The following is a 27,054-nucleotide window of genomic DNA, read 5'->3' on the forward strand; positions in this document are numbered from 1 at the left end:
TAATTTCCAAATTTTCTCTGTTGGAAGAAACACACACACACAGAGGCACAAAAGGCATCTCAACAGAAAGCAAAGAGAATGAACATTTATTGAGCACCTTCTAACCTTCCATGTCCCAGGTGTTTTATATTCATTGGAATATTAAAGCGTACGTTAGTTTTCATTCGTTCATTTAATCCCAGTACACTCAAGACCTTTTTTTTTTTTTTTAAACAGTGGAGAAACAGGCCCAGAGCAGTTATTTAACCTGCCCAAAGTCACAGTTAGCAAGTTGGAGGGTCTGGATTGAGAACTTTACCCGACTCCAAAGCTCATGTATCAAAATCCTATTCAGTTTAAATGATTAAAAATTCAGGGGTCCAATCTGTCACAGTATCTTTGAATCAAACACCAAACAAACAAAATGCAAACTTTAACATACTTGCTAATCATATTCGTTTACATGGTCGCCTTGCTGTCACCATAATTTCCATCCTTTCCCCCAACTCCATCAGCATAAATCATTCAGCGTCTAAGGGTTAGCAATTCTGCTAACAGTTGATCAGGAGAACAGGCTGGCTTCTAAGTAAAGATAAACAGTTAAAATTTGTGGTGTGGGACTCACCCCGAAGACCTTAAGAGAAAAATGAGCTGTTTGGTACGACAATCTCTCATTCACGGCTGGGCGGGAGGGAACCCCCACACGCTGGTCTGGAGGATTCCCAGCCGGCGCGTCCTTCGGAGCAGCCCGCGGGTCGGCGCAGACCGCGCAGGCGCCAGCCCGGAGCGGCTTCCCTGGAGACCGGGCGGAAGCGGTCGGAAGCTGCCCTGCGGTTGGCCGCTGGGGCGGGACGCAGAAGCAGGGGGTGGAGCCCGAGGAGGAAGGAGACCGCGACGAGGAAGAGGACGCGGCTCGGGTCATGGAGCAGGCCGAGGCGGGGGCAGCCGGCAGCTCGCCGGGTGCGCTGGGGTCTGAGGAGCCCGGCGGCCTCCCTTGGTGTAAATGAGCAGCGCGGGGCGGGCGGACTTCCGGGGCAGTGGCGGCGGCCGTTGGGGTGCGACTGTCCCGCCCGGCTCGGGTCCTTTCTTCTTCCCGGCTCCGCTGAGAGAGCTGCCCTTCGCTGCCCGGTGTTTTGAGGCCAAGATCCCGAGAGGGATTTTTTTGCCCAGTAGGAGTAGGGTGGGCGCGTCAGTTGGTTAATCGAGGGTGCATTTGTAATCCCTCAAACAGCCCAGTGAAAGCGGAAGAGTCCCCGGCCGCCTAAAGGTTGCAGAAGCGGGGGAACTTGTCGCCCGTTTGGCAAAGGTTGGGGCCCGGGCTCAGCTCAGACGGGAAGGGACGGCTCAGCTCGGAACCGGGGACGAGGCACGTCTGCAGTGGCCGCCTCTCCGGTGACCCACTTACAGCCTCTGGACCCTACTTTGCACCGCGCCAACCCCCGGGCCTGGGGCCAAGGCTCTCCTTCCCTGCCTCCTAGACCCCCGCCCCCCTTCTTAAAACCTTAAATTTTGGAATGATTTTAGATTTACAGAGATGCACAGATAGCTTTTCCTAACTTTAATATTTTACATCACCATGATACATTTGTCAAAACTAAGAAAGTAACATTGGCATACTATTAATGAAAGGACAGGCTTTATTCAGATTTTGCCAGTTTTTTTCCACTTAATTTTTTTCTGTTCCGGGCTCCAAACCAGAAAACCACATTGCATTTAGCCTGCCTTGTTTTTAACTGGTGTTAAGAGCTGGAATCTCCTCTGTCTTATCCCTCTGCCCCTTCCCTTAAGACATGAACTACTTTTTAAAATCCAGGAACTATTTACTCTGTCTTTCAATTTAGCAAGTATTTATTGGTAGTCTGTTATATGCCAGGCTCTGTTTTAGGTATTGGGTATTCAGCATTGAACCAGCTAATCTTGATCTCATATGGGAGCTAAATGTAGTCCGTTGGGACCCATAGGTTCTGTCTTGTGCTGCTTTGTATTTCAGATTATTTTTTTAATTTAAGGACATGCCACTTAGAATACTTTTTAAGTTGGTTGAAAGGTCAGTGTTTAAACTTTTCTGCCCCTTGCAACTTACTCTAAATTTTCCCATAAACTTCCAAGTCCTAGGATTACCTCTTGCAATCTTCCATTATTGATAAATTTTTTTCCTTAAATTTATTACTATTCTGAGAAAAATATAGTATACAAAGAAATAGTAACTAAACAGGACTGAAGACTCTACTGTGGGTGGAGCTTCTCTCATGTCTTTGTAATTTTTAGATGCTTTGACACATGTGATAAATCCAGGAAAAAAACTTTAAAAATCACTCTGCATTCTTCTTTCTCAGTTGCCATGTTTTAAGGGGCTGGCAGTTGCTCGGAGACGATAAGCAGCCTGAATGTATTTTTATATTTCTTTGCATATTGTGCCACAGTCCATGATCAAGTGGTGCCAGCAGGAAGTTCTTCATCTAGAGTCATAGTACACCTGGATCTGGATTGCTTTTATGCACAAGTAGAAATGATCTCAAATCCAGAGCTAAAGGGCAAACCTTTAGGTAATTCTGGAGTTTGATACTGTTTTCTTTGTATAATAGTATTCCTTATTTATTATGTTTATTATATTATGATTTATTAACCATATTAATAAATGTTGGAAGCAGTTCTATGATGCTTTATAGATAGTAATCTTTGCTTCACTACAGGTGTAAACTTTAATCAATGGTGAATGTGACACAAGTAGAATAGTTAACCAAACGGATGAACAGAGAGACCATGATAAACTTTTAGTCTTTTTCTCAATGTTTTAAATTTTACAACCATCTTATCTCAAGAACAATCTCTTTTATTAATTTTAATGGAAGTTGTCATTTATTCTCCCACTTTTGAAATTAACTCTTGAATTGTGTAACATTAGACAAAACAGTTGGATTTTGCACATAACCCAAAATGTTAAGGCATACAGTACAAGCTTTCCATAAAATCATAAGTATCTTTTAAAATAAAAGGCAAAGAAAAATTTTACATTGGGGATTTACTTACTATTATGTTGGCTTTTTTAAAAAAAACTTTCTTTTTTTATTATATCTTAAATTGGAAAAGTAATTTAAATTTCTAAAAACTTCTTTTATGCATGTAGTAAGGATTTATCTTTTAGTAAAATCATAAAGAGCAATTTTGGTTCACCTGCTGCTTCCCTCTGGTGTCTATTTTGGTTTTGCTAAGTCCCCAATTCAACTCAGCCTAGTTGATTTACTAAGGAACAGAGGGATGACTGATGACTAGTTTTTGGTATGCCAAGGTCAGTCTAGGATCTTTAAAATTAAGGCTGTCAAGGAGTTAGGATTAGGGGACCTCAATTTTCTTCTGAAGGCATTTCTAACTAGTAGCATGGTAACAAGATGTTCTGTAAGTAATGATTAGTAAAAAGGTATTGTGTAATGAAGATGCAGGAATGAATGATTACCAGGAAGTGAGGGATATAATGCTGAAAGTTTCTAGGAGAAAGCATCATAGTCTTTCATTTATACTCAGCAAATATATGACTACTTAACTTGGGCTGGTGACATAATGGTGAGTCCATTAATCCTGCATTAAAAGACTACTTTTTTAGTTAAGGAAGTTACTAATCTGATTTCTTACATAGTTCACTGGTGAATCATAAATTATTACTTTTGACCCAGTGATTCTATTTTTGGGCATAATCTGATATATCAAAAATATATGAAATAATGTTTCTTTGCCTTGTTTATAGTATCAACATTTTAGAAACAAAATGTCTTACATTAGGGGAATGGACATAACCTTTTTTTCCCCATCTACATATTTGTGTTTTACATATTTTAGATGAACGTTACTTCAGTAGTGGTAAACAAGTAGTCAACTTGTGTAAAGAGAAAAGCAAATAATTTTAGCAATTTTAAGCTACCGGAAAACTAGAATTTCTAAACAGTCTGTAGATGATCATAACTTAATCATTTTGATAAGGAGGGGGCTCATAATGCCACCTCTCTGTCTATAATCTTTTCTGCAGATTACTATGAAGAACAGTTCAATAATTAGAACACTGATTGGGGGAGATCCCTAGTAATTGCTGTAGGTTGGCACTTGTAACAGAACATTGCTTTATATTCATTGGAAAGTTACTCAGAAGACAAGTTAGGTTTTCTAGCAGCAACCGGTAGTTAATTGTACTCAGTTATTTTCATCTGCTTTATTTTTTGGTAAAACATGGCCTAGAGTTATATATAAAGTTATATAGAGTTAATTCAATATAACTTAATTTGGTTTTGTATTGTTTGAAAAAAATCCTCGAAGGATTTTATTTGTATCTTTTTGCAGAAGACTTCATAGAATTGCTGGTTTGTGGAAATTTTTGTTAAATTGTACTTCATAGAACTTTGATGAATGGAGGCTGTATTTTTTAACTGAGAGCTTTTTATTCTTTTCAAAACAGATGGTATTACAACTTACAATTATAATATGGAATAAGTAAAATATATTTTAACTTTAATTTTTAATCCTGCTCAATTTTCTCATAAAATACTTATTTCTTATAGGGGTTCAGCAGAAATATTTGGTGGTTACCTGCAACTATGAAGCTAGGAAACTTGGAGTTAAGAAACTTATGAATGTCAGAGATGCAAAAGAAAAGTGTCCACAGCTAGTATTAGTTAACGGAGAAGACTTGACTCGTTACAGAGAGATGTCATATAAGGTTACAGGTACAGATTATGGGCAATATACTTTCAGCATTAATTTTTATATAGGATGCCTGTTAACTACATGAATCTTTTAATAAATGAAAATGCATAAGTCAGTTTCCTTTTATTTTGGGGCTTTCCCATTTTGAAAAAATTTATACGAGAATGACAATATATTATGAGTAATGGTGACAAAAGTGTATAGTTGGAAGGAATTTGAACTCTGTCATGCTGATGTTTACATAAATATGAGAAAATGTAAAACAAATTTTAAAGTGAGAAAATGGGAGAAGATAAACGAAAAAGAACCAGGTATTTTTAATTATAAATTTAAATGCCAAATTTAAATGAACTATGAAGAAATATGCTGTACTCTAATGCACTAATGGTAGTTGAGAGAGGCTTTTGTAGTTTGATTAACATAATTAAAAACCAATTTGTTAGGAGGTATTAGCAAAGATGAGTTTATTTTTTTCTTAGATTTTATGTATAAAATATTTCAGTGTAGATAAACTGCCCCTTACTAAGGTTTGGGTTTGAATCTTGGTGTTTTAGTAAATTACAGGAAAAATGAAACCATGTGTTGTACTGGCATATGGCAAATATATACAGTTTTAAAATGTATAAGGATCAACTTTTTATTTATCTTGTTTGCTATTGTTTTTGTTTACTTGTTCTTTGGTTATTTGTAGCAGTTTTCAGATGAAAGCATTAAATATAATATCCAAGACCTCTTACGAAGAAAAAGAAACTTAAGAAAAATGGACAAAGGATATGAATAGGCAATTAACAAAAAGAGCAAATTCAACAATGTGGAAAAAGAATGCTCAAATTCATTAGTACTAAAAATAAGAATGTGAGAAAAAGTAGAAACAAAGTATTACAGCCTTTTCAAGAAAGCAATCTAGAAACATTTTTTGAAATTAAAGATACCTATTATGTTCTTTAACCCAATAATATCACTGCTGGGGATTTATCTAATAGAACTAAAATAATGTATATGTACAAGAATGTCTCTTGTAGCATGGTTCATAATTGCTAAAAATATGGAATGAAAATAATTGCTCATCAGGATGAGAATGGCTAAATAAACTAAGACTTCTCTATGATAGAATATTATATGGCCATTAAAAAGAATGCATTGGTGCTGTACTGTTTGACTCATAGAGATATGTCTTGTTGAGTAAAAGGCAAGATGCAAAAACCAGTATCAGGTTTTTCCATATGTGTAAAACAATGACCCAAACCCCTTCCGCCACATGTGTGTATATGTCTATGTGTGAATAGACAATGTGCACAATTATGTGTGTGTATCTGATTACTCAGAAGTTAATTTTTACTGTACATAGAAGAGATGATATAATACAAACAGTGTGCATCTTGCCTTTGTTCTTGGTGATCTTTCATCTCATTCATATAGCTCTTCCTCATTCTTTTTAATGCCTGCACAGTATTCTGTTGTATTTTGTCCCAAACTTATTTAACCATTCCTTTACTGATACGAAGACAGTATGTCCCACTTTATGCCCATTGTCCCTACATAATTATTAATAGCACCTCCTTTAATTATTAATAGCACCTCCTTTTATTCAAAAGATATCTTGTAAATTATGTGGTTTCCCTGATAGTGAGGGATTATTTCTCTGTTACCAACTTTTTGCTCTTCCAAATATCTGCTTCAGTAGACATTTTCATACAGAAATTTTCACATACTTTCATGAAGATATCCTTAAAGTAAGTTCCTAAAGTTTAATTGCTAGATCAAAGATCATTTGCATTAGAAATTTTGAATACTGCTATATGTTGCACTTGAGGTTGTCCCAACATATTGCTAATATGTATGACAGTATTAGATATTCATAAAGATTTTGCCTATAGGTAGAAAAAATAGTAAATCATTGTTTTGATTTGCATTTCTCTATAAGTAAGTGTGAGTATTTTTTCATGTATTTTTGGTCATTTATATATGTTTTCTGTGAATGGCCTTTTCACTTGGGCCCGTTTTTATTTAGATTGCTCCTGTCTTTTCTGATTGGTTTGTGTCATTGTTTGGGGAAGTTAAGGAAATTAACCCTTTGATGGCCATGTATTATAAATATATTTCCAATTTGTGTTTCATCTTTTTTACTTTTCTAATTTGTGTTTTGGCTGACATTATGGTGTCAGACTTATCAGTCTTTCTCTTATGATTTCTGTGCCACTGCAACTCTTCACAGTGAAAATATCTACTGGAAATTCAATGAGTAAATCTCAGTTTTTATGCTGATTCTTAACTTATAAAGTAGTATCTTGAAAGAATTAATAATGCACTAATATAATAACAATAAATATTCTAAGCATGATTTATGCATCGATAGAATGTTATTTTGTTAATTTTTTTTCATGGTATTTTCTGAGTTGAAATAGGAACATAGCCTAATAGTCCTATACTGAATTTATTTCAGACTTATTTATGATGTATAACCTTATTGTTTATTTCATATTTTTATTCTACAGTATTACATTTTTGTCTAGATAGTTTTTTCTCTAATTATAACTCCTCTCTTTGGCCTTGTGTAATCATATGTTTAATAAATGCCTCTTGTTTATGGAGTTGACAAGTTGACAGCAAAAAAGAGGTTAACTTCAGGAATGGATAAGTGATTTATTCCTATGACCTAGTAATAGAACCAATACAATCAATCAATATTCAGCGATCCACCAGCTTTGTGCATGATTCTGTACTTAACTTGCTTTTCTCCTTAGCACTTAACTTGTTCTTTGTTTTTTATATAGTATTGTTTTGATAAACTTTTATTTTCTATCTGTTACTGCTGGATATCAGGTATATACTTTTGGGGAAGAAAAGCAGAAATTGATGAGGGAAATTCAAAGAATCCTTTTATATGGTCAGACACATTGTCAGGTTTTCCTCAGAGTAGATATCTGGTTTTCTCTAGGTAGGTTGAAAGTGATTTTTGGTGGTCACCAGATCACACTGTTATCTTTATTAATTGTTTTCTCCTGCTGTTATCAGTGTTGGCATCAATAAAACAGAGCTTTCATATTATAGGACTTTAAGAACCTATGCATTCTTATATAATAAGAGGCTAATAATTTGTTTTCTGCCATCCAGCTGGTATCATAGGTGATTCAGAGAGAAGTGAAAATTCTTCTTAATGATTTCAAATTATTAGTTTTAATCCTAAAAATGAGAATCGATAAGTCTTTTTGAACTTATTTCAAATCTTGGTTCAGCTCAATTTAGTAAACATTTGAGTTACGGACTAGGCATTGTGCTAGAGGCTGGACATTCAAATACATGTAAGTCATGGTCCATCTCTGCCCTTAAGGAATGTGTTGGAGGGTAACTAATCAAAAAATATTGCATTGTAGTATATTTTGAAAATTAAGTAACTTTTCTCTTTGGATTAGTATTAACTGGAAATTTTAAATTTTATTTTGTTTTGCCTTTTAAAAATTCTTACGAAAAACATAGCTAGAATATATTATTACTTGTTTTTACTTTTCTAAGCAGACTGTAATTTATTTATTGACCTACTGCTTCAAGATCATAATTAACTATAAGCATTGATAATTAATGCACTGCAGATAGAGAAATTATAGGTATAGGAGATTGAGAAATTTATTGCTATGAGTATCTGCCCAGGAAATGTTATTTTTGGACTTATTTTGTTGGAAAATATTTCCTTTACTCAGAATGTGGTACAGAAAAAAAAATCCCAGTTAACTGAGGACTTTATTAAAGATATTATGGGACTGTGAATATATGTAAAACCTTTAACAACATATTTTGTTATTTTTTTAAGCATAAAAGAGTTAAATCTATTCTAGTTATAACTTCAGTTACATCTGTGCTCCAATGTTATTTTAATTTAGAGTTGTTGGAAGAATTTAGTCCAATTGTTGAGAGACTCGGGCTTGATGAAAATTTTGTGGATCTAACAGAAATGGTTGAGAAGAGACTAGAGCAGCTTCAAAGTGATGAACCCTCAGCACTGACTGTGTCGGGTCATGTATACGATAATCAGCGTAAGTGGGTTCTTATTCATTCTATTTAGTAACTAAAAGTATCTACATTTCTTAATGTTCAGTCAGTTCAGAGAGTAGATTATGTCTTTCTGAAAGTATTCTGGCTTTTGTTGGATATATTAGCCATATTTCAACAGTCTAAGGTGATTAAAATCAGGTATTGCTATTCCATATTAAATAGGCAGAAAATGGTATTTTGATGACATGTAGCTCAGTGCTTTGTGCACTTTTCATTTCTCTGACACAGTCCTGTATTACTGTTTTTATTTTATTTTTTTATTTTTTGGCTACGTTGCATCTTCGTTGCTGTGCACAGGCTTTCTCTAGTTGTGGTGAGCGGGGGCTACTCTTTGTTGCGGTGCGTGGGCTTCTCATTGTGGTGGCTTCTCTTGTTGCAGAGCACGGGCTCTAGGTGCACAGGCTTCAGTAGTTGTGGCACGTGGGCTCAGTAGTTGTGGCTTGCGGGCTCTAGAGTGCAGGCTCAGTAGTTGTGGCGCACGGGCTTAGTTGCTCTGTGGCCTGTGGAATCTTCCCGGACTGGGGATCGAACCTGTGTTCCCTGCATTGGCAGGCGGATTCTTAACCACTGTGCCATTAGGGAAGTCCCTGTGTTATCGCTTTTAAAGAGGATGACTCTTTAGATCATCCTTAAGTTACAGGAGTTGGCTTTTTAGAGTAATTTTTGATTTTGTTAAACCCATTTTTAAGCAGAATTTTATAGGTAGACTAAATTTGCCTTTGCTGCCTCTTTGCTTGTTCACTTCTATTCTCCCAAGGCACCAAGACCCTCCCAAGTTAGCCCTTGTGGAAGCTTGTCCAGGCCTACCTGCCATCTTCTGCAAGCTCATATTTAATCAGTTCAAATAATCTTTGCCAACTCTTAGCAAGAAAACAGAATGGTTCCTCTCCTTCGCGTATTAAAGTATGAATGACTGATGGTATTTCCAGGGGTATTTGCATTTGAAAATAAGCTGCAATCAACTCTACTGAATATCTAATTAGGCTTTCAAACATCTTGTGACTGCTGGTGACTTCCAAATCATACCACGTAGAAGGCAAGCTACTCTGCTTTTCTCTAAGACTTGTCCTGACATACTTGCTCATAGGTCTCAGCCAGCATGTGCTTTCTCTTATCCCCCTTTTTTGAGAGCTGGTGGATCAGTCTCCAGTCATTATCCACCTCCCGGATATTAAAGAAGAAAAGAAGTAGAGCTGCCATTCTGTCTTAGAAGAAGATATGAAGCTTTCATGTGTCTTTTGTACCTGTGCTCTTTTGTCACTTACAAGGTCTGGGTAGCAAGAAGGTTCCAAATGTGTTTCTGTGTAATTTTTAAAGCAAACTTAGATTCTCTTTGTTAGAACATATTACAGAGAGCTAGGTCTTATATCCTAAAATATCTAATTCTTCATGAATTCTTCTTTCTCCTCCACGTAAGATTGTGTTAAAAAATTTCTTTAAACCTACAGAAAAGTTGACAGAATGATACAATGAGAACAGTCATTATGCCCTTCCTTGTAGATACTCCCATTGTTATCATTTTGCCACATTTGCTTTATCTTGCTGTTTATTGATTGGTTGATAGATTGTTGAGCCACTATTATAGACATCATAACACTTGAAATGTAAATACTCCTGAGATTAAGGACTGTCTCATATAACTCTAATGTCATTTTCACACCTAAGAAAATTTGTTTCTATATAATTTCCCTATACTTTTAATAAAAGATCTCTTAAACTATATACAAATCCAAAATTGTTTTTAATAGCACATACCACTAGTGTGTAAAGTTTAGATTCAGATCTTTAAAGCTGTAATGTTAGCTTTATCATTAATGTAACACTTTTACTTTTATGCTTACTTCCAGATAAACATGAGTAAAAGTTCTACTAATGTCTGTCGGAATTTTTTATGAGAGATCAGTTTTCGTAATCTGTTAATCATTCAGCACTCCCAGTATGCATGTGCTATCACAGGCCTTGGAATTCACTTGTGGTAGTTACTTTACAGAATTCCTGTGAAGGACAAGAGAGATTAGTTAAGTGTGTAGCAGTATGGTGGTGGGGAAGGGGGGTTGGATATAGATTAAGCCCTTTATCTTTTTAAAACTCATTTGTTAAAAAGAAAATTAAAATTTGTGATGGTGACTTTTAACAACATTGGCTGTTTTTATAGCTATAAACCTGCATGACATCTTGCACATCAGACTACTTATTGGATCTCAGATTGCAGCTGAGATGCGGGAAGCCATGTATAATCAGTTGGGTCTCACAGGCTGTGCTGGAGTGGCTTCTAATAAACTATTGGCAAAATTAGTGTCTGGCATCTTTAAACCAAATCAGCAAACACTCTTACTACCTGAAAGTTCTCAAGATCTCATTCATAGTTTGAACCACATAAAGGAAATGCCTGGTAAGACAAATATATTTGAAAAATATATATTGGTTTTATTGTATTTCTTTAAGTTTAAAAATTACAGCTACGGGTAATTAATTCTTAGAACCTGTGTACTTGGCTCTTGGTGAAAACCAAAAAACCTGATGTTTTCTGGAGGGAATCTATATTAGGAATCTATATTTATGAAAGTATTTTCCTAGTTTTACCTACTTTTGTATAGTTTGAATATGATCATGAAAGTTATAACCTGGAAATGTATGGTCCTTTATCACAGCATTAATTTTTTTCCTGTGCTAAAGTATGACTGAGTTTTGGTGCAAGAACTTTGTCATAGGAGTTTCGCTAATGAGAAGATTTGTTTGCTTTCTGGCTCGAAGTTGTATTTGGGATGGTTACTACCTCCAGATATAAATGTGTGGTATTGTGTATAGAAATCAATCAAGTTAGCTAATAATTAGCAAATGGTAATGAATTTTAATTGCTGTAGTGACAGTCTTTCTTTATATGAATAATAACTATGATTCTTCAGTACTTCCACATTGTTATGTAACAGGTGGTAAAAATTTCATTTTATCAATATCAAGACAGCATTTATTGGTTGTCTCCTTATTCATTATATTATACTATGGTTGTTAGGTTTTCGAGGTGGTTCATAACTCAGAGGCCTTGAGCAGAACAATAACCTAATTTTTAATAAAGTTTGAGCTTAACAAAATACCAATTATGGTATCAAAACTTGTGGTTGATATCTTTATAATATTTTAATTAGCTAATTTTAAAGAGAAAAACTATTGTAACACCGTATGCATTTCTTTTTGCTTAGGTATTGGCTATAAAACTACCAAACGTCTGGAAGCACTGGGTATCAGTAGTGTGCATGATCTTCAAACCTTTTCATCCAAAATATTAGAAAAGGAATTAGGAATTTCAGTTGCTCAGCGTATCCAGAAGCTCAGTTTTGGAGAGGATAACTCTCCTGTGACACCCTCAGGACCACCTCAGGTACGTGACAATGATGTTTTATTTTAATTGAATACTGGTTGTCACATTATTTGAGATAAAGATTCCTAGTTTTACTACTTTGTTCTTACTATTTTAATTTGCGTTTTAGGTTAGTACATGATCCCTTTCCTATGAGAAGGCTATTTATTATAGTAGATTAATAAATATTCTTAAATTGAATCTAAGAATTAGTATTTAAGTCTCAAGTTAGCCACTTTGATTGAATACTACTTAATTTTAATAGCCTATATTGTATACAGGAGGCAAAATATTATAATTTTTTAAAAATCTTGTTTTCAGAGTAGTCTAATGGTTTAGGAGATGGAGAAAGGTATAATCACCCAGATAACATTGATTAATTTTTTTCCTGAGGGATAATAATATATACATTATCCCATTTAATCTTCACAATGAATCTTCCCAGTAGGTAGTACTATTGTTTGTTCATACCTTTTCCCCCTCCCTTACTCCCTCTTCCTCCCATTATTTTTTTAAGATGAAGATACTGTACTTTAGAAAGGTTAAATAACTTGCCCAAGGTTAAACTCAGATTCAAGTCCTAGGAGATTAAGAGCCTCACTGTAATCGTACAGTAAAGCTTGGCATTGGTACTAGAGCTTTGTAATTTTCTTGACTTCCAGTGCACTTTCTAGTGGAGTACAATAACTTGCAGATAAAAAGATTTAATGTAAAAGTGAACCAAATGGCTCAAACTAAGTACATGAGGTAAGTTAGTAAAGAATGTGTTGAATATTTATTTGACATATACACTGATAATTGGATATGTTTATTTGGGTTTATATTAATCCTTATTTGTGCTTCTTTGGTAGTCCTTTAGTGAGGAAGATTCATTTAAATGTTCATCAGAAGTTGAAGCTAAAAATAAGATTGAAGAACTACTTGCTAGTCTTTTGAACAGGTGATTTTTCCATTTTGCCGTATCATCTTATAGATTCTGTGTCTAGTACATGGAAAGAATACTTGATGTTCTATCTTGGAACTTACCAATTAACTGGAGACTAAACATGCAAAGATAGATCATTATAAAGTAACATGTTTGTAACTAAATTTAATTTACCTACTTCCATTGGTCTTAATTTTAGTAACATTGTGGTTTACTGTGGATCTTAAGCTGCTGATCATTAACCTAAGGGAGTTTTATGCGTATCTCTAGAATCGCTGCACCTATAAACTTCGTGATGATTGAGGATAGGAAATTGATGGAGAAAGCAGAAGAACCCTTTTATCTCCTGTGCCTCGGACCATGTGAAAGAAAATGGAGTCAGATGAAGGAATAGCTTAATGTGATTATGTGTGAGCAGTGAGAGTGATTGTGGTTATGTGCAGGGTTACTGGCCTATAAATACATGAAGACTGTCAATTGGGATTATGAGTATACAAATAGCATTGCATAAACTGAACAAGACATTTAGTTTTCTGATGCTCCTTTGCCATCATATATCTATTTCTCAATACTCCATTTCTTTTCCTCCCATTTCTTTGATTTCTCAAAGTGGGGTGTCAGGGGTCTAACAGTTTTGGGTAGGTGTGCTTCTGTAATGATGCTAGGATGGTTAATGTGACTAGAGAAGATGGTTTTTGGATGGCTGTAACTCTCAGAAAACTGATAAAGTGAAATTTCCTTCAACTTTGCTGTCACATGCATTGAAATCCCATGTCTTGAGCAGGGCCGTGCCGCTCATCATTTGCTGCATGCAGCTGGCTGGCTATATGACCCAGCTGCAGTGATATGACTCAGGCTGAGCCTGTGAGTATGCTAGTGAAACTGGGTTATCTGCTTTGTTTCAGCTAAGTATAAGACTACTGTGAAATGCCTGGTCACTGGAAAAAGTTGTTCAAATAGAGAAACCACAAGAAGTATACGTTTTATAGGTTCTCTTATTTGAAGCATCAACCCAGAAATGAGTCTAGATGCTCTAAACCTGTGAAATAACTATTAACCATTTCTCTTTGTCTCTGCTTGGCATTCCCTTTTCTACATAGTGGCCCCTTATATCAGTGACTGAGTTGTATAATGCCATCTAAGTAACTGGCAAAAAAAATAATTGCGTGTGTGTGAATGTTCTCAAGCATATGATGATTAATACTATAGATATGTAAGAGGTATAAAATCATACATCTAGGCACTGGTCCATTCATCCATTCTCTAGGCACTGGTCTTAAGATTGCTTAGAGTATAACCTTTTTCTAGTATGTCTTAATTAGTTATAGGAACCAAATTACACTCTTTGAGTTGCATATTAACTTAATAGAACTGGAAGATATTTAAACTAGTAACATGTTTACAGGAACCATTTAAGATATTATCTTAAAGCAGCAATCAAGAAGTTTTGTGGTAAGGCAATAAGAAAAAAATTGTTTACTACAAAAATCCAAATTTTCTAATTCAAAATCAATTTGAGTATGTTTAATAATACTTGTATTTTATGTTTGTGACGCATATAGAAAGAAAAATGTTATTCTTTGATGACATTTATTTTCTCTAGTAATTAGATTTTCTGCTTTATAAGAGGATTTTCCATGTCATTAAAAGTTTTGTTTTCAACACTAAAACCAAGATTATTTGGATGGAACACTTTTTAAGATGCATGGACAAGTACTTACCTTCCTAAATATAGTGTATAATTAATCTTTCACATTATTTCTCTAATGCCATATAATGGTGATATTACTGACTCCCTTGGATCTATTTGAGGAATGCTTTTTGACAGAAATAATCTCATTAAAATTTTTTTTCTTTTTGTAATCTTATTTTTTTTGTGTGTGTAAAAAAATTGTCATTTTTTATATATTTGCTTCTGTCAGTAAATGAGTCTCTGTTTCTTAAATTTCCTGCTGATTTTAATATGTTGCTTTTAGTTATGTTTTGGATTTGGATTGTAAAATGGCTTGTTATTATTATATCTTATCTCTGTTCTTTTTCTGATAGCACTCAATTCTGCATGAGACCTGAGAGCCTTATTTAAGTTTCAGAGCTTTATTATGTAGACTTTGTGAAGTTTGCTTGAACTATTCAGGGACCTTTATTGCCTACTGCCTAATTATCAACTGTATTTATAATTGTTACAGTTACTAAATCTGGCACATTTAGGTAAATGAGGTATATTGGACCATTAAAAAAACTTTAGATAATACTTTTTCTAATTCCTTGCTTCCTCTTTCTCTTTATTTTTAGAGTCTGCCAAGATGGAAGGAAGCCACATACAATAAGATTAATAATCCGTCGGTATTCATCTGAGAAGCACTATAACCGTGAGAGTCGTCAGTGCCCAATTCCATCCCACATAATTCAGAAGTTAGGGATAGGTAATGGACTAATTTTCTGATAATTTAATTGGCAGGTCGAACTCTTAAAAAAACAAACTTTGAGTTAGAAATATGATCCAAAGATGGGTAGTCTTCACAGGGAGTTAGTGAACTATTAAATACTTTTATTCTATATGAAATTTTCACTAGAAAACTTTGTTGTTTTTTAATAGATATTAAAAGTAAAGACTCAGGAATGCTTCCCAACTCCAGAGAAAACAAAACTATGGTACTTAATTATATAGCATGAGATAACTTCTTTATGGGCATTTAGATTGTTTCCAGTTTTTGACTGTTACAAAAAATGGTGCTGTGAACATTTGTGTGCAAGTCATTGGGCAAGTATATGCTTTTGTTCATCTTGGGTAGATTACAAGGAGTGGAATTCCTGGGTTGTATGGTAAAGTTGAACTCTAAACTGACAAATTTTTTTCCAAAGTGAGTATAACAATGTAGATTTTCACCAACAAAGTATAGAGGGCTCCAGTTTTTTCATATTCTCATTGACATTTAGTACTGTCATTTTCTTTTATTATACTCATTCTCATGACTGTGTAATGGTATTTCATTGTTTTGGTTTTTTCTTCTTATATGGATAATACTTTTGATATCATCTAAAATTTCCTGGCCTAACCCAAAGGTCATAGATATTTCCTCTTATGTTTTCTTTCAGAAATTTTATAGTTTTAAGATTTATACTTACATCCACTTTGAATTAATTTTTATGTGTTGTGTAAAGTAAGAGTCTTAGTTCCTTCTTTTCCCTGTGGGTATCCAGTTGTTCCACAGAATTTGTTGAAAAGAATGTTCTTTCCCCTTTGAATTGCCATAGCACCTTTGTCAAAAACTAATTGACCATAAATGTAAGGGTTTATTTTTGACCTTCTTATTCCATTGATCTATATGTTTATCCTTATACCAGTTCTACCCTGCCTTGATACTTTGTTGTAAGTTTTGAAATTAGGTAGTATAAGTTCTCTAGCTTTGTTCTTTTATGGATAAGAATTTGATTTCTTTATTTGCTATAAGTTTATTCTGATTTTCTGTTCATTTTGAGTCAATTTTGGTCATTTGTATCTTCTAGGAATGTATGCATTTCATCCAAGTTGTCTAATTTGTTGTCATGAAGTTGTTAATATTCCCTTATAATCCTAATTTTTGTAGGGTCTATAGTGATGTCCTCTCTTTCATTCTTGATTTTGGTAATTTGTGTATTCTTTTTTTTTTTTTCCCTTGGTCATTCTAGCAAAGGTTTATCGGTTTTGTTAATCTTTTCCAAGATTCAACTTTTGGTGTCATTGATTTCTCAATTGTCTTTCTACTTTCTATTTCATTTATTTCTGCTCTGATCTTTGTTATTTCCTTCTTTCTGCTTGCTTTAGGTTTAATTTGCCTTTCCACTCCTGGTTTCTTAAGATGGAAGCTTACATTATTTATTTTATACTTACTTTCTTTTCTAGTAATTCAAGTTTAAAGTTATACATTTCCTTCTAAGCAGTGCTTTAGCTGCATTCCATAAATTTTGTTGTGTTTCTTTTTTTTTTTTTTTTAATTAATTAATTTATTAATTTATTTTTGGCTGTGTTGGGTCTTCGTTTCTGTGCGAGGGCTTTCTCTAGTTGCAGCAAGCGGGGGCCACTGTTCATCGCGGTGCGTGGGCCTCTCACTATTGTGGCCTCTCTTGTTGCGGAGCACAGGCTCCAGACGCGCAGGCTCAGTAGTTGTGGCTCATGGGCGTAATTGCTCCGCGGCATGTGGGATCTTCCCAGACCAGGGCTCGAACCCGTGTCCCCTGCATTGGCAGGCAGATTCTCAACCACTGCGCCACCAGGGAAGCCCTGTTGTGTTTCTTTTTCATTATGGCTAAAATAGTTCTAATATCCATTGTGATTTCCTCCTTGACCCTTAACCTTATTTAGAAATTTGCTGTTTAATTTCCAAATATTTGATTATTTTTCAAATTTCTTTTTGTTGCTGATTTCCATTTTGATTTTAGTTGATTAGAGAACATACTTAAAGTAACTTCAGTCCTTTTACATATATTGTGCCTTATTTTGTTGCCTAGCATATGGTCTATCCTGGAGAATGTTCCATTTGCATTTGAAAAGAAGAGTTGAGCAACACTATCAAACCATTCTACTTAACTAAAATTTATGGACTACTTCTCCAAAATAGCATTTTTGAATGACAGTTTGTCTGGATATATAATCCTTTACTGGTTTCTTTCTGTACTTTGAATATAGTATTCCATTGCTTTCTGGTTTTCATTATTTTTGATGAGGAGGCAGCTGTTAATAGTTTAATCAGGAGAGATTCCTGTTAATAGTTCCAATCAAGAGAGAATAACCACACAGAAATTTGAACAGGTAAAGTTTCAAAGAATTACTAAATTATGATAGGGGAGTGACTATAAAGATATAAAGATTCTCTAAGAGGTCCCCGAGGGCTAAGGAAAAGTATCCAAGGAAGGGCAAACTTGGAAAAGAGAGTCCTCTTACCCCTCAAGGAGAAGGTATGGTTGCAGAACACTGAATGGTAGAGAAATCCTTTGAGTTACCTGGCCCAGAGCTGGTCCATAGTTATTGGGCAAAGAGAATACCACCCTCTGATCTGCAGATGAGCTGAGGCTGATTGGTGGGTGCACAGGGAGTGTTGGGATGTTGGGAGTTTGCTCACTGGCAGGGCAGCGCACGAGCTGGGGTACGCAGGTGTCCATGTTGGGAGGGCTTCTGTTAACAATCCTCCAGGATGTGGGCAAGCTGAGACTGGTAGGTGTTTGTGCTGAAGGAATCTTCATTCTCCTGCTAGTGCAAAGGTGGAGGGTATGGTGCCTGCATAGGAAGAGCTGGAGGAAGCAACCCTCTGTGGCATACGCAAGTCAAGCCTATTAGGTGGGTATGCAGGAAGAGTCAGGGTGCTGTTTATGGCACAGGCCTGGTATGTGCAGTGTTTGAGTTGCTAGTGCCATGGTAACATGGTCACTAGGCTTGGACTGGGGCTGGAGGTTGCTGAGGGACTGAGCGTTCCACACACATGTGGTCTGGTGAGCACTATTGGATATTTCCACACATATGTACCACACACAGACCATGTTACGGGAGCAAGAAAAGGTAAATGACAGTACATCGGAACCAGGAAGAGAAACACCCTGTCTCCTTTAATGGTCCTCCAGGTCTCTCTACTGACAAAACTTAACAGTTGAGTTCAATGTAAAAAAAATTTTAGAGTCCAATGCATTATCACATAGCAGTTACTGAAGGGTGATTTGTAGCTGAGAGGCAATAAATTGTTACCAGGCACAGTTGTATTGTTGTTCTCCTTTATGTGATGAGTTATTTACCTCTCTGTCTTTTTCAGCAGTTTGACTATGGTATATCTAAGTGGTTTGTGTGTGTGTGTGTGTGTGTGTGTGTGTGTGTGTGTGTATGTGTGTTTATCCTACTTGGGATTTATTGAGATTCTTAATTCTGTAGACTAAATTTTTAAATGAAATATGGGGAGTTTGGGGCTCTTATTTCTTCAAATATTCTTTCTTTCCTTCTTTTTCTTTCCTTTCCTTCTGGGACTCTCATTGCACATATGATGGTGTGCTTGATAATAATGTCCTATAGGTGTGTGCAATTCTATTCATTTTTCTTCAGACTTTTTTCTTCTTTATCAGATTAGATCATTTCTTTTGAGCTGTATTCAAGTTCTCTGATTCATCTGTCACCTCAAAACTGTTGTTACACATCTAGTGATTTTGTTGTTGTTGTTTTGGTTACTATACTTTATAACTCTGGAATTTCCATTTGTTTTGTTTTGTTTGTATGTTTGATTCTGTTTCTTTATTGAGACTCCCTCTTTTTTGGTAGTGGTTATCATATCTTACTTTAATTCCTTAAAATGATTTTCTTTAATTCTTTGAAAATATCTATAATAACAACTTCGAAGTCTTTGCTAAATTGAACTTAAAGTCAGTTTCTATTGACTGCTTTTTCCGCCTGAGTATGAATCACATTCCTGTTTTCTTTGTATGTACTGTAATATTTTGTTGAAAATTGGACTAGGTAATGTATTCTAGAAACTCTGGATTTGGATTTTTTTTCCCTGTGGGCTTTTTTTTCCTTTTCTTTCTTTGTAACCTGTCTGGACTTAAGCTGCAAAATCTACCTCCCCTGTGATGTGTTGCTCCTGATCTCTCTGCTTAACTTTTTTTCTTTTTTTAAATTTAAATTTAAATTTTTAATTTTGTCTTCTTAGGAGGTTACCCTGTGTCTGCATAGTTTGGTGGTTAGACAATAATTGGTCAAAGGTTTGCTCAAATACTACAGCCTGGAAGGCTTTCATTTTCTGTCAACAGACAAGTGCTTGGGTTGGAGAGCACTTTCAAAATTTAGGCCTTTTTCAAGTCTGCCTTGGCTTTTATTTTCGGCTAGTCCCTCTTGCATCTCCGCTGGTATGCTTGTTGCCATTCTGGTGAGAGACATGTGGAAAGCTTGGCTCCTCTCTGTGTGTGCAGCTCTCAGTCAGCTGGGGTTGTGAGGAGAGCTTATCTAGTCCCTCTGTGGTTCTCTCATTTCCAGATCTCCGGGTTAAATTTATGGCTGGTCCACTGATCTTTCACTCATCCCAACCACAGTTGCAACCCCAGGCTCAAGAGCTATGTGATTTCCTTTGTTTCCTACCAAGTTTGTTCATTTTTGTGGCAACACTGCTGGGTGTGGGCTTTTGCCCTCTACCTCAAATCAGGTCAGTCCTTTCTGGCAGCAAAGCTTCCGGCTTTCACAGCCAGCCTCATCCTGGTAAAACTACTATACAAACTGTACTGTGTAAATGGGGATACAAGCAACTCCAACCAATAAGGCTGCTGTCCCCACTTTATTACCTAAATTTAGCAGCTTTTCATAAATCAGTGCTTCTCACTTAATTTGCCTTTGGTTCATTCCAGAATCTCAGAATGATTATTTTTGACCATTTTGTTCAGTTTTATTTTAATTTTATGGGGAGATTTTCTGACCTCATCATTCTCCCATAACTAAAAGTTCCATATTTCAAATCTTCTGAAAACCTTAACTCATTTGGCAGTTGGTGTTAGTGTTGAGATGTCCCAGTTCAGTAAATAATGTCAAGATGTCCCAATGATATCTATTTAGGATTTTAACTTCTTAATCTAAGCAATATAAATTAGATTAAGCTCTTAATATTAATTATGATATAATGTGTTTAGATATTGTCTTCTTAAACATTTTATTTAGGAAATTATGATGTGATGACCCCAATGGTTGATGTACTTATGAAACTTTTTCGAAATATGGTGAATGTGAAGATGCCATTTCATCTTACCCTTTTAAGTGTGTGCTTCTGCAACCTTAAAGCCCTAAATACTGCTAAGAAAGGGACTATTGATTATTATTTAACACCATCATTATCAACAACTTCACGCTCTGGCAAGCACAGTTTTGTAAGTACACTGTTACTGGATTTGTATGGTTAAATTAGAGATATAAATTTGTGTTTAACTGATATAATTTAGAGATTCTTTTGGGTGATATGATTTGAATGACTGACTTGTAATAGTGCCTTTCATATTATGGTTTCTAGCCTTAAGTATATTGTACTGTGATCTAAGAATAAAACATAAACATCGCTGGATAAAAGAGAAAACCTTGATAGAGGTTCTCTGTTTTGGAACTGTTAAAACATTTTATAACAGTATATAGGAATATGATGATTAGCTCATATGAAAATATTTTCAAATACTGGAAATCTAATCTTGTTGTCAATTTATACATAAGCTACCAGCGACAGCCCCCCCCCCCAAATGTCTCTGTTCAAATATTTAAATTTTCTTGGTTTTGAAATTACATAAAATTCTGTTAGCAATATTGATAGAATATGACTCCTCATTTTACAATTGTAGAAATTAAGAGTGTGGCAATAGAGAGGCAGAGGCTAGTCATATTTTCACATGACTAAAAGAAAATGCAAACTTTTGTTTACTAAATGCTTTAAAAAATAATCATCTTTTACTAAATTGTTTATGCCTACAATTAACTCTTAATTTTATTTTATTTATTTATCTATAAATTTTATTTATTATTTATTTTTGGCTGCATTGGGTCTTCGTTGCTCCGCGCGGACTCTCTCTAGTTGTAGCGAGCGGGGGCTACTCTTCGTTGCGGTGCGTGGGCTTCTTATTGCAGTGGCTCCTCTTGTTGCAGAGCACGGACTCTAGGTGCGTGGGCTTCAGTAGTTGTGGCACATGGGCTCAGTAGTTGTGGCTCATGGGCTCTAGAGTGCAGGCTCAGTAGTTGTGGCACATGGGCTTAGTTGCTCCGCTGCAGTGGGATCTTCCTGGACCAGGGATCGAACCCATGTCCCCTGCATTGGCAGGCAGATTCTTAACCACTGCGCCACCAGGGAAGTCCAACTCTTAATTTTAAATGTTTTTATTATTTTCTTTAGTTTTATTGTTTAATCAGTCATTATAATTTTAGTAATATTTTCATTTACATTTAAGCTTATAATGAGAACAGAATAGTGTTATGGAAATACTGAATTAGTGCCCTTCAAATTACTTTTTTTCAGTGACCCTTTTTATTCTGTTTATTAACTGACATTTAAAAAGATGTTTACTTTTTACTTTTTAATTCGTCTGTAGAATGAGAATTAAAGGTTTTTCATTCACAGTAGTATTAGAGAGGCAAACATAAGTGAAAGTACCTTGTACATGTCTGGCTCACAGTTCGTGCTCAATAAAAACAATGACCCAAATCTCTTCTTTTACTTTTTGGAAGTTACTAATGTGTTGATGTTTCCTGAATTATATTTGACTATCTGTACATTTTTATGGTGCTTGAACTAGAGGGAAAATTAGGCAAATTAAAATAGAAGGTGTTTTAAAATTTTTATTTCATGTAAATATAGAATAATGCTACATCTTAATAATGATACTGGGTTTTTACCATAGAAGTATTTTTTTTTCTTTCTGTTAAATGTTACACTTCAAAATAGGGAATTTTAGAAAACCAGCCCTTGATGCTATCTGTGCATATACATATATTTTAGATACCCTTGGTATCATTTTATTTTTATAGGCCACCAGTCTTTTTATTCACAGAATTGGAAGTTTGAATACATGATTGTTTAGGTCCTTTCCAGGTTTCCAGTACATACCTACCTTCTGGCTCAGTGCTATCTAGGAAGGAAGCCATCTTCCTGGAATAGTGAGTAAAGATCCACACAGTTGTGTGACTAATTGTGGTGGATTGATCATTTCTAGTTGTTTGGAACTGGCCAAAAGGATTGAAGTTATGGAGTAGGATAGAAACATGTTGGTCGGATAATAGCTACAATTACACTTCAGCAGCATGAATGTTTAAAAGATATCAGTTATCTAAATTTTTCTGTTATCCTTGTATTCTAGAAAATGAAAGACACTCATATGGAGGATTTTTCTAAAGACAAGGAAACAAATTGGGATTTTCTACCAACTGGAAGAATTGAAAGTACAAGAACTGGGGAGTCTCCACCAGATACTACAAGTTTTTCTAAAGAAAAAGACAGTAACGAATTTCCACTCTCCTCACTTCCTGAGGGTATTGACCAAGAGGTCTTTAAGCAACTTCCAGTAGATATTCAAGAAGAAATCCTTTCTGGAAAATCTAGAGAAAAAGTTCAAGGGAAAGGAAGTTTGAGTTGTCCATTACATGCTTCTAGAGGAGTATTATCTTTCTTTTCTACAAAACAAATGCAAGATGGTTCCTTAAATCCTAGGGATCATTTATCCAATACCAAACAGATATCCTCTGTATCTCCCTGTGAACCAGGAACATCAGGCTTAAATAGCAGTAGTTCCTCTTATGTGTCTAACCAAAAGGATTATTCACATTATATAGACAGTAGCTTAAAAGATGAACTAATGAGTCAAGGACCTAAAGAGTCTCAAGGATTCCACTTTTCAAAAACAGACCCTGCTGTATCTGTTTTCCATTCATTTCCAAATTTGCAGAGAGAGCAACTTTTCTCCAAAACCTGCACTACAGACAGCCATAAACAACCGATGGCAACAGGCTTTATTCATGAAGGACTTACAGAAAATAGAGAGCAAGATTCTACCGAAGAGAAAGTTACTTTTCCTTCTGACATTGATCCTGAAGTTTTCTATGAACTACCAGAAGAGGTACAAAAAGAACTGTTGGCTGATTGGAAGAGAACAGGATCAGATTTCCACACTGTACACAAATAAGCATGCTCAGAAGAAAGGGAAAGACCATTGTTCTCAGATTAACAGTTTATTAAGCTCTTCTAAATTAAACACTAATACTTTCAATAATGTAGGAACACAACATAAAATGTTCCAGATAAAGCAAACAAAGTTATGGGAAGTAAATTCTGGCACAAAGCATAAAAATATTCATAACAGAAATAATGTAAAATATTACCTTCCTCTTATTTCTAAAGCTATTTTATATTGCTTTTCAATAAAAAGAATATCATGGTCAGCATTAGTACATTTTCCATTCATTGTGGAAACATTGGGAGGAAGATATATATGACTGTATATAAAAAATAGAGTGGCCAAATCATTGGTATGCTGTACCAAAGAGCAGGTTTTTTCTATGAATTATGGAGTTGCTCAAGAAATTCACCTCATTAGGAAATAGCTATAAGAAATTCTATTGCCAACTAACCTGCTAAAAATATATATGTCTTTGACTGAAGTACTATGTACCATTCGATAAGTTGATTTAAAAACAATACCAAAGCAGTGTATATTCAATTAATGGTTCTTTGTATACCTAGAACCTACCACAATGCCTGGCATACAGAGGGTGCTCAGTAAGTATTGAATGAATGAGTTGTGTGGCAGAGGCCCAGTGGGGAATTGGGCTGGGGAGTGTATTTGTTGTAAAGAACTAGAAGGAACTCTCCATACAAGTTGATTAAGGGAAGGATGACACTAGAAATTCAAAGTGATAGGTCTTTAAGAATGTCAGATAATGGAAGAAGTCCATTTCCTCTGGCCAGTCTGTAGGGTCTAAAAACAATGGATTAGGTGTGTTTTAATCTTCTCTACAATTTTGTAGATGAAGATTTGGAGATGAGATTAAGGATATCATACCCACAACAAATATACACAGTGACTAAATTGATGGGTATCCTATTTCTCCCATTGTTGTTGCGTTCCCCTTTTGCCTTCCAGATTAAGAATCAGATATAAGCTTGTGGACATTTTATAATTTGCAAGACATAGGGGATGTTTCTAGAAGACACCAAAGTGTGGGTCAGCACTGGTTTGGAGGAGGTCTGTTCTCAAGTTTATATCCTTTCCAGATATAAGAAAGAAAGGATGATAAAAATAAAGTGTACAAACATGAATAAAAGTTGTTTAAAAATATTTTCTTCCTGGTGAAGACTTTTAATTAGTTTTAGATTTCTTGACATCTGAAAATTCCCTAACTATCAAGGATTTTTAACAGGGAGTTTGGGGTTATCAAAAACAATAACTTGGATCAAGAATGTCAGAAATTATTTACCATGCAAATATTTAGTGCTTAGGATCAAAGACTAGAGAATTTTCTACATGCAATATTCTGGTAAGGTAGTTAAAATTCATGAAGGAGTATATTACTTTTTTAGATAATACATTTTTACAAAGTTTCTAATAATCCTTGTAATTTTTTCAGCCAGAAATCATTGGACAACTGGAAAGTTAGAAAAAAAAAAAAGGTTAAGAAAAGTAAAGTAAACAGTTTGGGACAGTTTAAAAAGAGAAAATAAAGTAGTAAAAAGTACACTTTCTTAAGTGAGAATGCAAGGGGTATATCACCGCTCTGCTATTTATTTATTCTGTGGCCTTAAGTTGGTCTTTCAACATCTTTGTGCCTCAGCATCTGACTTTTTAGGTTATCTTTTTATCTCTGTCTACTTTTAATAAAATAATCTTTTTTCTTTGGTGTTCTACAGGTTTACTGTAATGTTTGGAGATGTGAATTTCTTTTTATTTATTCTTGGTGTATGCTGGCTTTCTGTATCTTTCAATTCATTTTAGTTCTGTTAAATTTTTAGCCACTCTTCAAATATTGCTTCTCTATTCTTCTAGGACTCTGATTGCACAAATGATGGACTTTCTTACTCTATCATGTCCTTTAATCTTTCATATTTTTCATCATCTTGTTTATCTGTGCTGCATTTTGGTTAATTTCATCAGCTCTGTGTCTTATTTAGTAATTCATTTTTCAGCAATGTCTGATCGATTTAAAAACACTAATGATGGTTTTAATGTCAATAATCATATTCTTTATTTTATTCTTTTTCTAATCTTCCTGTTTATTCATTATAGTCTCTTGTAAGTCCATTTCTAATTTTAAAATTTTCATAAATATTTCATATTCTATTTCTGATTATTTCAGTATTTTAAGTCTTATAAGTCTAAATTTTTGTGTGTACCATTGTGTACTAAATATTGTTGTGTACTATTTTGGCTTGTTTTCTTTAGTGTGTGACTAAGCTAAATCTGTGGGAAAACAAAGGACCTAAATTGTGTATGCTTCCCTTCAGATGTGATTTTGCATTTGCTTCCAGTGAGGCAGTACCAAACCCATTGGCACCACTGTAGCCCCGGCAAGGTTCCTGACTGAATGCAGTTTGTCTTTGTCTTATTTTCAGCACCCAGACAAGTTTGTTTCTTGCCTGATGCTTCCTGCTCCTTTCCTGCTTGTGTTTCAACTCAATTTTTTTTTCCCCTGTGTGAGTGTAGAGGGATGGAACCTGGAAATTTCTCTTATATAGCACAACCCAGCAATGAATTAAATCGTTTGTTTTCTTCAGAAGCTAGTGTTTTGTATTGGGAGAACACTTAAGAGTATCTGTCCCACCATAGTGCAGAAGTGCAAGTCTGTTTGGATTTACTTTTTCCATCTTATTTTGTGCTTTCTATTTTTTTCTTTTTCTATGCTATGCTTCTGTCCCATCCTTATCCCTTTCCTGTCTTCCTTTTGGATTGGTTGAATTTTCTATTTTCCTTCTACTGATTTGAAATTTAAACATTCTAAGTTTTTGATTATCCTTAAAAATTTAACATACTTAACATCTAAAAATTGTATATATCTGTACCCTCTTTCCAAACGACACAAAGATGTTAAAATATATTAATTTTAATCAAATTCCTCTAGTTCTTTATATAACCTCCAAATTGGATATTGTTAGTATTTTATATAGTTAATGTTTGGGTGTGCTCACATTTTTATCTTGGGGGGGGGCTCACCTTTTTTTCTTGTATTGCAGATGTTTCTTCAAAGTAGAATTATTTTTACTTTCTGAAATTACGTCTTCAGAACTGTGGATTTAGAATTGACTTCTCTTGGGTTGTTTTAAAATATATTTACTTTTATCTTTGGAGCTCTGCAGTTTTTACTATATGTCAAAATATATATTTATTTTTATCATGCTTGGGATTTGGGTGCTTTCTGAATCTGCAGATTTTTGTCTTTCATCGAATCTGGATTAATATCAATATTTTAAAATTTCTATTGTGAAATATGTGTACAGAAAAGTACATAAATGAATGGACATGTTAATGGGTAATCATAAGTAAAAACTATGTAACTATCCAGGTCAAGAAATAAAATATATCAAGGAAT

At 34.9% G+C, this 27,054-nt stretch overlaps 1 protein-coding gene across 6 annotated transcripts; it reads left to right on the forward strand.

The window, feature by feature from the left end:
• Positions 1-839: 839 nt before the first annotated feature.
• On the forward strand, positions 840-27,054 carry POLI (DNA polymerase iota). Of its 6 annotated transcripts, none has more exons than XM_036823274.1 (10): positions 840-978; positions 2,403-2,525; positions 4,527-4,691; positions 8,550-8,702; positions 10,877-11,113; positions 11,922-12,100; positions 12,931-13,019; positions 15,297-15,427; positions 20,665-20,870; positions 22,836-27,054. In XM_036823274.1, the coding sequence occupies exons 1-10, from the start codon at positions 900-902 to the stop codon at positions 23,655-23,657; spliced, it is 2,184 nt and encodes a 727-aa protein (XP_036679169.1). In that variant the 5' UTR covers positions 840-899; the 3' UTR covers positions 23,658-27,054. The 6 variants fall into 6 exon arrangements, with proteins under 6 accessions (XP_036679169.1, XP_036679170.1, XP_036679165.1 ...); XM_036823275.1 differs by having other exon boundaries at positions 853-939; XM_036823273.1 differs by having other exon boundaries at positions 874-978; positions 2,316-2,525.

This window comes from Balaenoptera musculus, chromosome 14, assembly GCF_009873245.2.
Source record: "Balaenoptera musculus isolate JJ_BM4_2016_0621 chromosome 14, mBalMus1.pri.v3, whole genome shotgun sequence".
Taxonomy (NCBI): Eukaryota; Metazoa; Chordata; class Mammalia; order Artiodactyla; family Balaenopteridae; genus Balaenoptera; species Balaenoptera musculus.